General features: G+C 44.0%; 1 protein-coding gene across 1 annotated transcript; it reads right to left on the bottom strand.

Moving 5' to 3' along the window:
- Positions 1 to 1,752: 1,752 nt before the first annotated feature.
- On the bottom strand, positions 1,753 to 5,857 carry LOC311032181 (AT-rich interactive domain-containing protein 2-like; the record flags this gene model as incomplete). Its single annotated transcript, XM_084038819.1, has 4 exons — positions 1,753 to 1,851; positions 5,147 to 5,205; positions 5,526 to 5,744; positions 5,851 to 5,857. The coding sequence occupies 4 exons, from the start codon at positions 5,855 to 5,857 to the stop codon at positions 1,753 to 1,755; spliced, it is 384 nt and encodes a 127-aa protein (XP_083894945.1).
- Positions 5,858 to 13,312: the final 7,455 nt, after the last annotated feature.

The raw sequence follows: 13,312 nt of genomic DNA, 5'->3' as shown, positions 1-13,312 counted from the left end.
GAACTCTGCCTGCTACAATCTCTGTTCTGGATAGAATATTCACATTTAGTGAGGGAGAGAATAGAACAGCAACTCCAGCACTGAGATTAGAGCCATGGCTGAGTACATACTGACCCCCCCACCATATCCCCCAGTCTGTCTCATTCAGGCTATCACTGTGCGTTTCCTGTAAAAAAATGACATCTAACTTTTTCTGTTTAATAACCTCTGACACTAAGGCTCTTTTCTGCGTACTTCTCCCCCCGTTAATATTTAAAGAGGCAACCTTTAAGGACTGCATAGTAGAAGAGTAGAAAAGAGACAACAGAACAGACAAATAGACAGCAGAGAGGAAACACCCACTGTTGTAGAGGACAGCAGCCATCTTTCACTTATTGTTTGAAAACCTTCCGAAACTGGAATGTGAAACACTAAGCATGGGAGGAGTTTTAAAAACACAACTTCACACTTCACACTTGTAGGTATGATGCAAGAAGAACTGAAAAGTAGGGATGCACGATAATTATCGGACCGATAATTATCGGCCCGATAATAGGAATTATGACGTCAACCCGATAAATCCGATACAATTATTAATACCTCCGATAATCCGAAGATAGGATGTTTGTGTTAAAACAGCGGGTGGATTGGGATGAGGGACGTTAGTTTTTTTCTAGGCGCCTCCCGTTTAGCATGTGATGTGGTTACTGTGGTATCACAGGTTTCGGAGGAGGGAGTTAATCCACAAATCGAGCGCTCCCTTCTCATGCCTGGCTGTGACGTAGAGGCTGCGAGCGAGTGGAGGAGGAAGACTAGTAAACAAACACGCATGGCGTCTGTAATGTGGGACTACTTCAAAGTTTCTGAGGAAACTGAATCGTTTGCCATTTGTAACAAATGCAATGCAGAAGTTCCAAGAGGAGGGAAAAAGGCATCGAGCTTTAATACATCCAACCTTAAAAGTCACCTCGCACATCACCATCGCTACGACGGTGTGTTAAAAGCGTATGAAGACGCCGGCGCCGCTAAAGAAGCAGCGAGCCCGTAGTTTAGCGTTTTGATGCACGGGTGAAGTAGCGGTCCTTGTACCTCGGGTCCAATATAGTTGAGAGATAATACAGTGGCTTTTCCTCGATGTCACCAAAACGCGTTTCCACTGCTTTTAACGGGGTTTCCTTTGATGTTTTCACTCCGTGGTCTGTTGGTAACGTTTGTTTTAGCAGTCGCGTCAGCGCTTGAATGGAGGGGATCACATCCGCAGTAGTGGCTGTTGCTTTGCTGATATTTCTGCCTATTACCGTAGTTTACATTTCTGTGTGGATCAGGACCAACAGTTTAATGTAGCAGCACTTGTGTGTGCATATCCCATGCTGCTCAGGGAAAGTTGTCATTGACTGACTGACTCACTTACATATTTATTTGAAAAAAATAAATATTGTCATTTTATTGAAGAGTCAAAACTGTTCTTGGCTTTCTTTTGTTCATAGTAATAATTATCATGTCACTGTGATACATCTGGTTAGGTGTTTGGTAAAAGGCAAAGCTATGCTAAATCTACCTAAGCTTAGTCATTAGTGTTTTTGACCTGAATTTGATCTGAATATACATTCAAAAACGAATAACAATATTATCGGTTATCGGTATCGGTATCGGTATCGGTATCGGTCCCGAGGAGCAGAAAGTTATCGATATCGGTATCGGCTTCAAAAAATCAATATCGTGCATCCCTACTGAAAAGGGAAGTCGGCGTAAACAAATCACAAGTTGTGCATATCACAGCGTTTTAACACCAAGTGGTTTACCTTGTGCTGGACTGTTCTTGTCCCAGATCAGCTCCCTGACTTCAACGTCCTCCACCACCTCTTTCCAGAACTGCAGGAGGACAAGCAGCTGTTAGCGTAGAACGTGTTGCCAAAATTCACCAAGAGTATTCTCGACCACCTACCCCGATCTACGCTTGAATTTCACGCCGTCGCTGTCACCATTCCTTTCAAACTCAACATCATAGTGATCTATCGCCCACCCGGTCCTCTTGGTGACTTTTTGGATGAGATGGATGCCCTCCTGAGCTGCTCCCCTGATGATGGCACACCGCTCGTCGTCCTCGGTGACTTCAACATCCACTCGGGAAAGCTGCACTCATCTGAATTCATCGACTTCTTTTCCGCATTTGACCTTACGCTCTCCCCCTCTCCACCAACTCACCGGGCCGGGAACCAACTTGACCTTGTCTTCACAAGATCCTGTGGCATCTCGGCAATCTCTGTTACCCCGCTCACCGTGTCCGACCATCACTTTGTGACTTTCTCCCTCCCCATGAAGCCCACCACATCCCTCCCCTCTACGCCTCGAATGGTCACCAGCCGCCGCAACCTGAAATCCCTCACTCCCTCCGCTCTCTCCTCAACTGTTATCTCCTCGCTCCCATCCTCGGAACAGTTCTCCTTAATGCCTACTGAGGAAGCCTCCTCTATCCTGATGTCCTCACTCGCCTCTTCTTTGGACACTCTCTGTCCCCCAATCGCACGACCGGCGCGATCATCTCCCCCCCCTCCCTGGCTTTCTGAACCTCTGCGAACCAACAGATCATTGTTGCGAGCGTCAGAGAGAAAATGGAAGAAATCGGGACAGCACGAGGACCTTGCTCACTACCACCTCCTCCTCTCTGACTTCACCTCAACTGTTTCGGCAGCTAAATCTGCCTTCTACCTGGCAAAGATCAACTCTTCTGCCTCCAACCCCAGGAAACTCTTCTCCATGTTCTCTTCCCTCCTCACCCCTCCTACCCCTCCGCCCCCTTCCTTCCTTACTGCCGATGACTTTGCAACTTACTTTACCAAGAAAGTAAATGACATCAGCTCATCATTCACGCCTATTCCCTCCCAGAAGACATCTCCCCCAACTCTCAACTCGGATGGTCTTACCAGCTTTAGCCCCCTCACCTCTGAAGACGTTCACGCACTTGTTACATCTAACCGTGCCACCACCTGCTCCCTTGACCCGATTCCCTCCTCTCTTCTCCAGGACATCTCACACGACATCTTGCCATTCCTCACCACCCTGATCAACTCCTCCCTCACCTCAGGTGTCATTCCAGCGGATTTTAAGACCGCTATCGTGAAGCCTCTCCTGAAAAAACCCACCCTTGACGCTACTGACATCCAAAGCTACAGACCTGTATCTCTTCTTTCATTCCTCTCTAAAACCTTGGAACGTGCTGCCTACAACCAACTGTCATCCTATCTCTTGCGGAAGAACCTCCTAGACCCTAACCAATCAGGATTCAGGACTGCCCACTCCACTGAGACGGCCCTCCTCACTGTGACCGAGTCCCTGCGAGACGCCAAAACATCATCCAACTCCTCCGTTCTCATTCTCCTTGACCTATCTGCTGCATTCGACACAGTCAACCACCAAATTCTCCTCTCCACTCTGGCTGAACTTGGCATAACCGACTCTGCTCTCACCTGGTTTACATCATACCTGACAAACCGCACCTTTCAGGTCACATGGAATGGCTCTATGTCCAAACCCTGCTCTCTGGACACGGGTGTCCCTCAAGGCTCAGTATTAGGACCGCTTCTGTTCTCACTATACACCAGATCACTAGGTTCTGTTATCACATCGCATGGATTCTCCTACCATTGCTACGCTGATGACACCCAGCTGTTCCTCTCTTTTCCCCCGTCCTCTGACGCTCACATTGCAACTCGCATCTCGGACTGTCTGGCTGACATCTCTGTCTGGACAACTGCACATCACCTCAAGCTTAACCTGAATAAAACCGAACTCCTCTTCATCCCAGGGAAAGACTGCCCTCGCATGGACCTGTCGGTCACTGTTGAGGGCATCACAGTATTTCCTTCCTCAACTGCGAGGAACCTGGGTGTAATCCTCGATGACCAACTATCCTGCACCCCCAACATCACTGCTGTGGCCCGATCCTGCAGATTTGCCCTCTACAATATCCGCAGGATTCGGACCTTCCTCACAAAGGATGCAACGCAGCTCTTGGTCCAAGCACTGGTCATCTCCCGCCTTGACTACTGCAACTCTCTCCTGGCCGGACTCCCGGCCTATGCGATTAAACCATTGCAGCGTATCCAGAACGCTGCAGCACGCCTTATCTTCAACCTACCCAAATTCTCCCACGTGACCCCCCTCCTCCGTGACCTCCACTGGCTCCCTGTTGCAGCACGCATCCAATTCAAGACGATGACACTGGCCTTCAGGGCCATCAATGGAACAGCACCTGCCTACCTTCAAACACTGGTCAAACCTCATGCCCCGAAGCGAGCACTCCGCTCCTCTACTTCAGCTGGCCGGCTGGTACCACCATCGCTGAAATCAAACAAATGTCGCTCAGCAAAGTCCAGACTCTTCTCTGTTCTGGCGCCTCAGTGGTGGAACGAACTCCCGACCAATATCAGGACAGCAGAGTCATTTGCCATCTTCCGAAAAAGGCTCAAGACTCACCTGTTCAGACTTCACCTCGACTCTACATAGCATGACCCACTAACACCCTCCCTCGACCCCCCCCCCCCCCCCCCCCCGCAAAAAAAAAAAAAAAAAAAAAAAAAAAAAAAATCTCGGATCGTAGCACTGTTACTCTTGAAGTACTACTTTACTCAGATGAGGACCTAACACTTGTTCTATTTTTAGCTCTTACTGCATCGGCAATGATACGTCGTGGTTTCTTTGTTTCCTTCTCTTGACAAATGTACTTATTGTAAGTCGCTTTGGACAAAAGCGTCTGCTAAATGACCTAAATGTAAATGTAAATGTAAGAGTAAGTTAATTAGTCAATTAATTATCTCCACACAAACACACAGACGAAACCCTTTTGAATGAAGTGCCACTGAGAACGACAGTGACTCTTCTTAAGGACATGAGAAACACACACACGACTGGGAATAAATTAATAATAATAAATTGCATTATTTCTGAGTTATGTCTGTACTTTCATGCATGCCGCTTTAAATTGAGTGAGATCCCAGCGAGTTGACCTCCATCTTGATGTAAAGATCTCTCGGAGAAAAAACATCTCGGAGGTTCCTCTGTTCAGACCATAAATCGCCAAACCGAGAGACATATTTAGCAAGTCGAGTTGCAGAGGATGCAAAAAGGTCACAGAAATTAAGCCTTTTCATTCTACTTATCTACTCACCCTGACAAAGGTTTTCTCCTTCCAGTCCGTCCCGAACACCCCAGAGAAGCTGCCTATCGCTATGGAAGGAACAGAGGGAGGGTTAGAGTCTCAGCTCCATATTATTGCTGCTCCCTTGTTCTTCAATTCCCCCTTAAAAAATGACGATAACACGGGACCTTTGATCCGAGAACAAAAGCGGTGAAAAAGAATGCAAATTGGTGTAAGTATAAAAAAACTAGCTAAACTAATATTTGTTGAAAAAACTAGCATTTTCAACAAATATTCTCTAGACTAATTAAATTATATGTATATTACAAAGCTTCTTTGTTGTCTGGAGCTCTAGTGTGTGGATCTAAATAACATCTAAACTAAAAAAGAGCACAATCTGAGGACGTACAGTCATCGAAGACGCCGGCGTGGGCCAGCAGCAACGTGACCAGTTTGGGGTCCTTGTCCAGCTGCATGGCGTGCTTGCTCTCGTTGGAGAGCAGAGTGCAAACGTTAACAGCAAAGTCCACTTCGTTGGGGAGGCCCGAGAGGAGAGACAGCACCAGTTTGTTGTAGTCACACGGCGGGAGGAAGTCTGAAGAGAGTCCATAGCTTTGGCGGAGATAGTCTGGGAGAGAAGAGACAAAACGCATCTCAGGGTTACTAATCTGGCATTTAAATGTCAGTGAGCTGAGAGAAACGTCAGGTTCCTACATTATGTAACACATGTCTACAGTACATGGGCTAAGGTGACTATCATGTACTTTTAAGGTTAGGCCAAAATCAGAAGAAATAGTTTCGCTCAAGGAGGATTTAAATGACGTGGACCCAGGGGTTGAAATTAAGCTGTTTTACTCGCCAAATGCGAGTAATTTTTGTATTTGTCGAGTAATTTATGAAGACCACTCGCCACTCTGGCGAGTAATCTAAAAAAATAAAAGCCCATCATATCTTTCTTGTGTAGAAGCTTTTAATGTGAAGCAGCAAAAACAGGAAGTTGTGTGTTTTGATCAGCAACTTAACACGTCTCCCGTCAGTTCTGGGATGGACGCCTCTCATTGGCGGTTAGGTGTAGGCATGAGGAGTGAGGAATCAGGGTAAGCCAATCAGAGACAGAGTAAGGCGGGCTATCCCAGATGATCCCGCGAAAATCAACACCACTTCCCACACTTGTTCATTCATACTTTGTAGACCTTTTTACCGCAGCCTATAAACTATTTTTTCCCGATTTAGCTACTCCATTATGTGGAGATTTCTTGTGGGGGGGCAGCCCCCAAGAAAAAAAACGAGGACGGAGGAAGAATCGACCGACAGCGTCTCAGCGCCCACCTCGTCTCAGTCAAAACCGGCGAAATATTATCAGTGTTTCCCCTACCATTGTACAGGCCTGGCGGCCCGCCAGGCCAAGGAGACCTGCCGCCAGGCCCAAAAAAAAAATCAATATACCAAAAATATGCCACCTATCAATTCATTCATAAATCAATAATCATTTACATTAGGAGCGCCTCCGCGCAGCACAGCAGACTTGCTCCGCAAGACGCGCGCTCCCGCTACGTTCTTCTTCCGTGTACTTGTCGCTTTCTACTTTGAAAACACGGAACGTTGACACTGTATTTTGATAAGCTGTTGCACTCTTCAGACTCGTGGTGTGAGCGGAACCGGTCAATAGGGTCCATAATATTTATTTTATTACATTACATTATTATTTATTTTTACATAATAGAAATGCCGCTGTGTGTCTCCGTCCAAAACCCGCTTTCCTCGCGCTGTCTGCTCGCACAGATCCGCTCGTGCGCACATGCGCTGATGCAGGTCGAGTGTTTTCGAGAAATATAAGCAGAGACGCTTATAAATAACATCACGCCATGTGTGTGTAGTATTAGGACGTGATGACGTATGTACAACCGGCCAAAGCCCGTTTGCCCCCCCTCCCCGGGGGGAAGGATTGTTTTTGATAAGATGTGGAACTTTGAGTTAACTGCTGTTGAGTAAACCTATAACTTATATTTTACTTGATAAAATAAGACAATATATGCACTCATATGTCGTTGTAGTGTTTTACAGTATCTGTAGCTATTAATGTGATGCTCATCATTTTCCAGCCATATTTTTCTGGACCCTGATCATTTCCATCAACCAGCACCTTAATAAGTCACTCTCTCCTTGTGATCTTGAATACACTCTGGTTGAACAAAAATGTTGAATGCAAATATAATAATTGCAGAATTGCAGACTGCTTGCTGTGCCACCTGACTTAATCCAACTGCACCAATACACCATCCCACACGTCTCGTCTGTTTAGGGTTTTTTCGGTGGGTACCACCGGGCCTGAAAAAAATTCTAGGGGAAACACTGAATTATGTTCGGAAATTTAATGAGAAGTGGCGCTACACGGTGTCGGGTGAGGCAAGAACATGGCTTGAGTATAGGGCCAAAGAGGGCATGAAATGTTTCTGTATATATACTGCTAATAAATATTGTGAAGAAAACAGACTGTGATTACTATGATTGAAAATCAATTTAGACAGACATACGAAAAAGTAATTCTAACAAATGGCAATTTAATATTTTTGTCTGGTAAAAAATCTGTTTGTCTAGTAAAAATTTTCATCTACTCGCCAGTTGTCTGGTAAGCCAAAAAGTTAAGTTTCAACCCCTGCGTGGACCACAGTGAAAAAGAGTAACAAAACAATTCTTTATTGGCAGGAAAGCCACTCTTAATACCGACACTGAATTAGCTCAGCTATAACTGGATTAATAATTTTCTCTATGTATCAAAACCCAGTAAATTCAACCTGGTATTTACCATTCAAAACCTCAGTTGTAACCAACAGCATAAACAAATTTACAACTCACAAAAATGTTGTTTAAAGTGCAAATGAAAAAGAAAAATATTGTTCAAAGTACAAATGAAATAATGGGCCCAAAATAATAAACAAACAAAGTCCAATAAAGTCCAAAAATAGTCAAATGTCCAATTAAGTCAGTGTCCACAGTTTTTTATTAGTCCTTTAATGTATGGTAGTGCAATTGTTTATGTAATTGTTCATCTACCCGGGTAGTGTGATTTTTTTTTAGTCTTAACTGTATGGTGTGATAGATGCTTTCTCCAGATGCACGATGAGCTGTTCCGACGTCACACCCTCCACGCATGTAAGCCGGTGTCCTGCTCCACGTTCCTCGGGTTTGGGCTCTGGCTCGCCATCAGAATCGTTTTATACACCAAAATAAAACCAACCTGCATAGAGCAGCAGTTTTATATCTATTGTTAATCTCTTTCTCTCTTTTTATACATTTATCTAAATCAACTGCACAGTATTTATTCTCTTTTTAAATCTCAAATCAATGAACTTGACTATTCACATTGACAATGTTTCATATACAGCTATAAAATGAATTTTTTTTGTAATATGAAAATGTTTTTAACTGTTTTTTAGCTTTAACTAACGCATAGTGCACATAAAATATGAATTAAACCACATATCAATCATGTTCAAGAATGATTAACCGAATTACTGTCCCTCACTAACTCAAATGCACACAGCTGCACGTGTTTCAGCTCGCAAAACCAGCTTGGTTAGCTGTTTAGCATTAACTAGCATTTTAGCCATAGCACGAGGCAAATAGCAATATAGCTCGATTAGCACTGATAACTTCCACACAGAAATACAACATTAACCACATTCTCAACTCAAATACACACTCTTACATACCTCCGGTTGGTTTTAAACATTTTCTCAGAAACATATCGACACATACTAAGGATTTATTCATGAAATGAGTTAGCATTAGCCGTGGTCGGCATCCGCTAGCATGCTATGCTGAGCGCTAATTGTTGCTACTCACCAGAGTTTTTCCTCGACAAAACACAACAACACGGTCATGTCCGGTACTCCAAAAAAACCTCCTCACGGATTGTGGATACCTCACGGATCAATAACTCAAGACAAAATAAAGTTTTAACCACTTTTAGTCTAGCTATTAACATTAGCAAGCTCTCTTCTCGGCTAGTTTCTCTGTCCTCATCGGCATCAGTGAAGGAAAGAAACAAGCAGGGGATACAAGGAACTACGAGCGTGAGCGGCGCTTGCGTGTGTGGAATACGCACCCTGCTGGTGAAATAAAGGAACTACATCTACAAAACTCAATCAGACTGTATAGCTCAACATAGTTGAACTAGAAATATTGGGGATTACAGTGCGTGTGTAACTAAAGGGTGTTACATACATATATATATATATATATATATATATATATATATATATATATATATATATATATACATACATACATATATATATATATATATATATATATATACATACATACATACATACATACATATATATATACATATATATATATATATATATATATATATATATATATATATATATATATATACATACATATATATATATATATATATATATATACATACATATATACACACAGACTCAACAAAAATATAAACGCAACACTTTTGTTTTTGCTCCCATTTTTCATGAGATGGACTTAAAGATCTAAAATTCATTCCAGATACACAATATTACCATTTTTCTCAAACATTGTTCACAAATCTGTCCAAATGTGTGATAGTGAGCACTTCTGCTTTGCTGAGATAATCCATCCCACCTCACAGGTGTGCCACATCAAGATGCTGATCTGACATCATGATTAGTGCACGGGTGTACCTTATACTGCCCACAATAAAAGGCCACTCTGAAATGTGCAGTTTTGTCTCACAGCAAAATGCCACAGATGCCACAAGCATTGAGGGAGCGTGCAATTGGCATGCTGACAGCAGGAATGTCAACCAGATCTGTTGCTCGTGCATTGAATGTTCATTTCTCCACCATAAGCCGTCTCCAAAGGCGTTTCAGAGAATATGGCAGTACATCCAACCGGCCTCACAACCGCAGACCACGTGTAACCACACCAGCCCAGGACCTCCACATCCAGCAGGTTCACCTCCAAGATCGTCTGAGACCAGCCACTCAGACAGCTGCTGAAACAATTGGTTTGCATAACCAAACAATTTCTGCACAAACTGTCAGAAACCGTCTCAGGGAAGCTCAACTGCATGCTCGTCGTCCTCATCGGGGTCTTGACCTGACTCCAGCTCGTCGCCGTAACAGACTTGAGTGGGCAAATGCTCACATTCGATGGCGTCTGGCACGTTGGAGAGGTGTTCTCTTCACGGATGAATCTCGGTTTACATTGTTCAGGGCAGATGGCAGACAGCGTGTGTGGCGTCGTGTGGGTGAGCGCTTTGCTGATGTCAATGTTGTGGATCGAGTGGCCCATGGTGGTGGTGGGGTTATGGTATGGGCAGGCATCTGTTATGGACGAAGAACACAGGTGCATTTTATTGATGGCATTTTGAATGCACAGAGATACCGTGATGAGATCCTGAGGCCCATTGTTGTGCCATACATCCATGAACATCACCTCATGTTTCAGCAAGATAATGCACGGCCCCATGTTGCAAGGATCTGTACACAATTCTTGGAAGCTGAAAATGTCCCAGTTCTTGCATGGCCAGCATACTCACCGGACATGTCACCCATTGAGCATGTTTGGGATGTGCTTGACCGGCGTATACGACAGCGTGTACCAGTTCCCACTAATATCCAGCAACTTCGCACAGCCATTGAAGAGGAGTGGACCAACATTCCACAGGCCACAATTGACAATCTGATAAACTCTATGCGAAGAAGATGTGTTGCACTGCATGAGGCAAATGGTGGTCACACCAGATACCCACTGGTTCTGAGTCCCCAGACCCCCAATAAAGCAAAAAAATGCACATTTCAGGGTGGCCCTTTATTGTGGACAGTCTAAGGCACACCTGTGCACTAATCATGATGTCAGATCAGCATCTTGATGTGGCACACCTGTGAGGTGGGATGGATTATCTCAGCAAAGCAGAAGTGCTCACTATCACACATTTAGACAGATTTGTGAACAATGTTTGAGAGAAATGGTAATATTGTGTATCTGGAATGAATTTTAGATCTTTAAGTCCATCTCATGAAAAATGGGAGCAAAAACAAAAGTGTTGCGTTTATATTTTTGTTGAGTGTATATATATATATATATATATATATATATATATATATATATATATATATATATATATATATACATAAAATAATAAACTATATATTTATTTTGAATTAATGTATAATATATATATAATGAAAGAGATTTTTTTGAATTTATAAAATAATCAAATTGTATCATCTTTATATTATTAGTGTTATGTTGCCTTTAAATACACAAAGACATTTTTACATGATTTCACTTTTTTTGTTACCTTATTAAGACAAATATTCATGTTTAATTAGCCAACAGAGTATAAGGATAATAAATATAAATTCTATATTATATAATATATAAATGATGGACAGGAGAAGACTGTAATTACCCAGCATCCTTTTCAGTGTGCAGGAGAATTAATTAACTGCAGTAAAAGTATGGAAACATTTATGTATTACTATTATTATTAATAAAAGTCCTCCTCATAGACGAGCCAACGGGTCACATGACGCTCACATGACTTCCTTGTTCCTGCGCGGCCCTTCGAAGGGCCTGAAGGGGAGGCTGCCGGTGGTGGCGTGGTAGAAGGTGACCCCGATCCTCCACAGGTCCACCGTGGTGCCGTACCTCTTCTGGTGGTCCTTCCTCAGCACGGCACGCTTGTACATGACGGGGTGCTGCAGGGAACACACGGGGATGAGATCAGGACAGGAACCGCTCTGAGCTGGTCCTGGATCAGCATGACAGGAACCGCTGAGCTGGTCCTGGATCAACAGGACAGGAACCACTGAGCTGGTCTTGGGTCAGCAGGACAGGAACCGCTCTGAGCTGGTCCTGGATCAGCACGACAGGAACCGCTCTGAGCTGGTCCTGGGTCAGCAGGACAGGAACCGCTCTGAGCTGGTCCTGGATCAGCAGAACTCCATTCAGAAAACCAGGAAAACAACGGGGCAGCTCTGATCAGAGACCAGATGTTCTGACAAAATGACTCAGCATCTTTCTGAATCTGTCCAAGCATCTCCTGTAATCCATCAACACATGATCCACCAGAGACCACGTGTTGTCTGGTTTTACCGGGTTTCTCAGCAACCAAACTCAACCAGAGCGTTCTACACTTACTGTGGGGTCTTCCTGCTTTCAGCAGCTTTCCATCATCAACTTCTCACAGAACTTCATCTGGGCTGCGTTTCAAAAACCGGTTGAGTTGCCCTTGCTCACTTGCCCTAAGCACTTGCCCTCGGGGAATCCCCGCCGCCATAATAAGGGCTGTTCCATTTCTCTGAACAGCTGAAGTGAACTCCGTGAGATCGAACCTTGAGGGCTGAGTGATCGAGTCAACAACGATGGTCACTCCAGAGCTGTATATCACCCACAATGCATTGCAGTGGTGCACGAAAAATATGTCCATGCGGTGGCGATAATGAACCTCAAACACCATTGTCTGCAGTCTATTCACCACCAAAGAAGAAGAAAATTAATTGAATTTAATTCATTTTCTTAAATTGTGCAATTAGACTGTCTGTTGCAGAGTTATGGCAGAGCCCACCGTTTACAAGTGTAAGTATATAAGCCGACGTATTGCCATCAAGCGTAGAATACGTCTTCATCTCAATGAAATGAGTCTCTGCATATTTTGTGTAATTTGGAATAGGCAGTATAGCGCTACTCCAACAACGTGTGGTTGATCCATGATTGTCTGGGCTGTTAGTGAACGAGGGCAGGTGTGTTCCATTTACCTCTTTTACTCCTCCTCCGCCCACTTTCCCTCCACCCTCCAAGTGGCCTCCGTGTGACGTCATAGCAAGGGCTGAGGGCAAGTGAGCGAGGGCGACTCGAACTGTTTTTGAAACGCAGCCCTGGATTTATCATCATTTCATGGGTTTCTGTCGACCTGCTGCAGTACCACTCTCCACCTGAAGTGGTACTTATGGGCCAGTGGGGGCGCTGTTTTACCAAAAATAAGTCTTAAAGGCTTTATAAAGTGAAATCTGGTTGTAAATATGAAGTTAAATATTTACCAGGTGTGTGTGTGTGTGTGTGTGTGTGTGTGTGTGAGCTACTATCTAGACCTCTGGGGGACCACAGACAGTCTCTGGTTCCTCCACATAGTCTGGTCTGGTCTCTGGACTAATGTGAGCTACTACCTAGACCTCT

Source organism: Eutrigla gurnardus, assembly GCF_963514095.1.
Source record: "Eutrigla gurnardus genome assembly, chromosome: 21".
Lineage (NCBI taxonomy): Eukaryota > Metazoa > Chordata > Actinopteri > Perciformes > Triglidae > Eutrigla > Eutrigla gurnardus.
The sequence above is the reverse complement of the archived record's forward strand: the minus strand, read 5'-3'. Positions and strand labels throughout refer to the sequence as shown.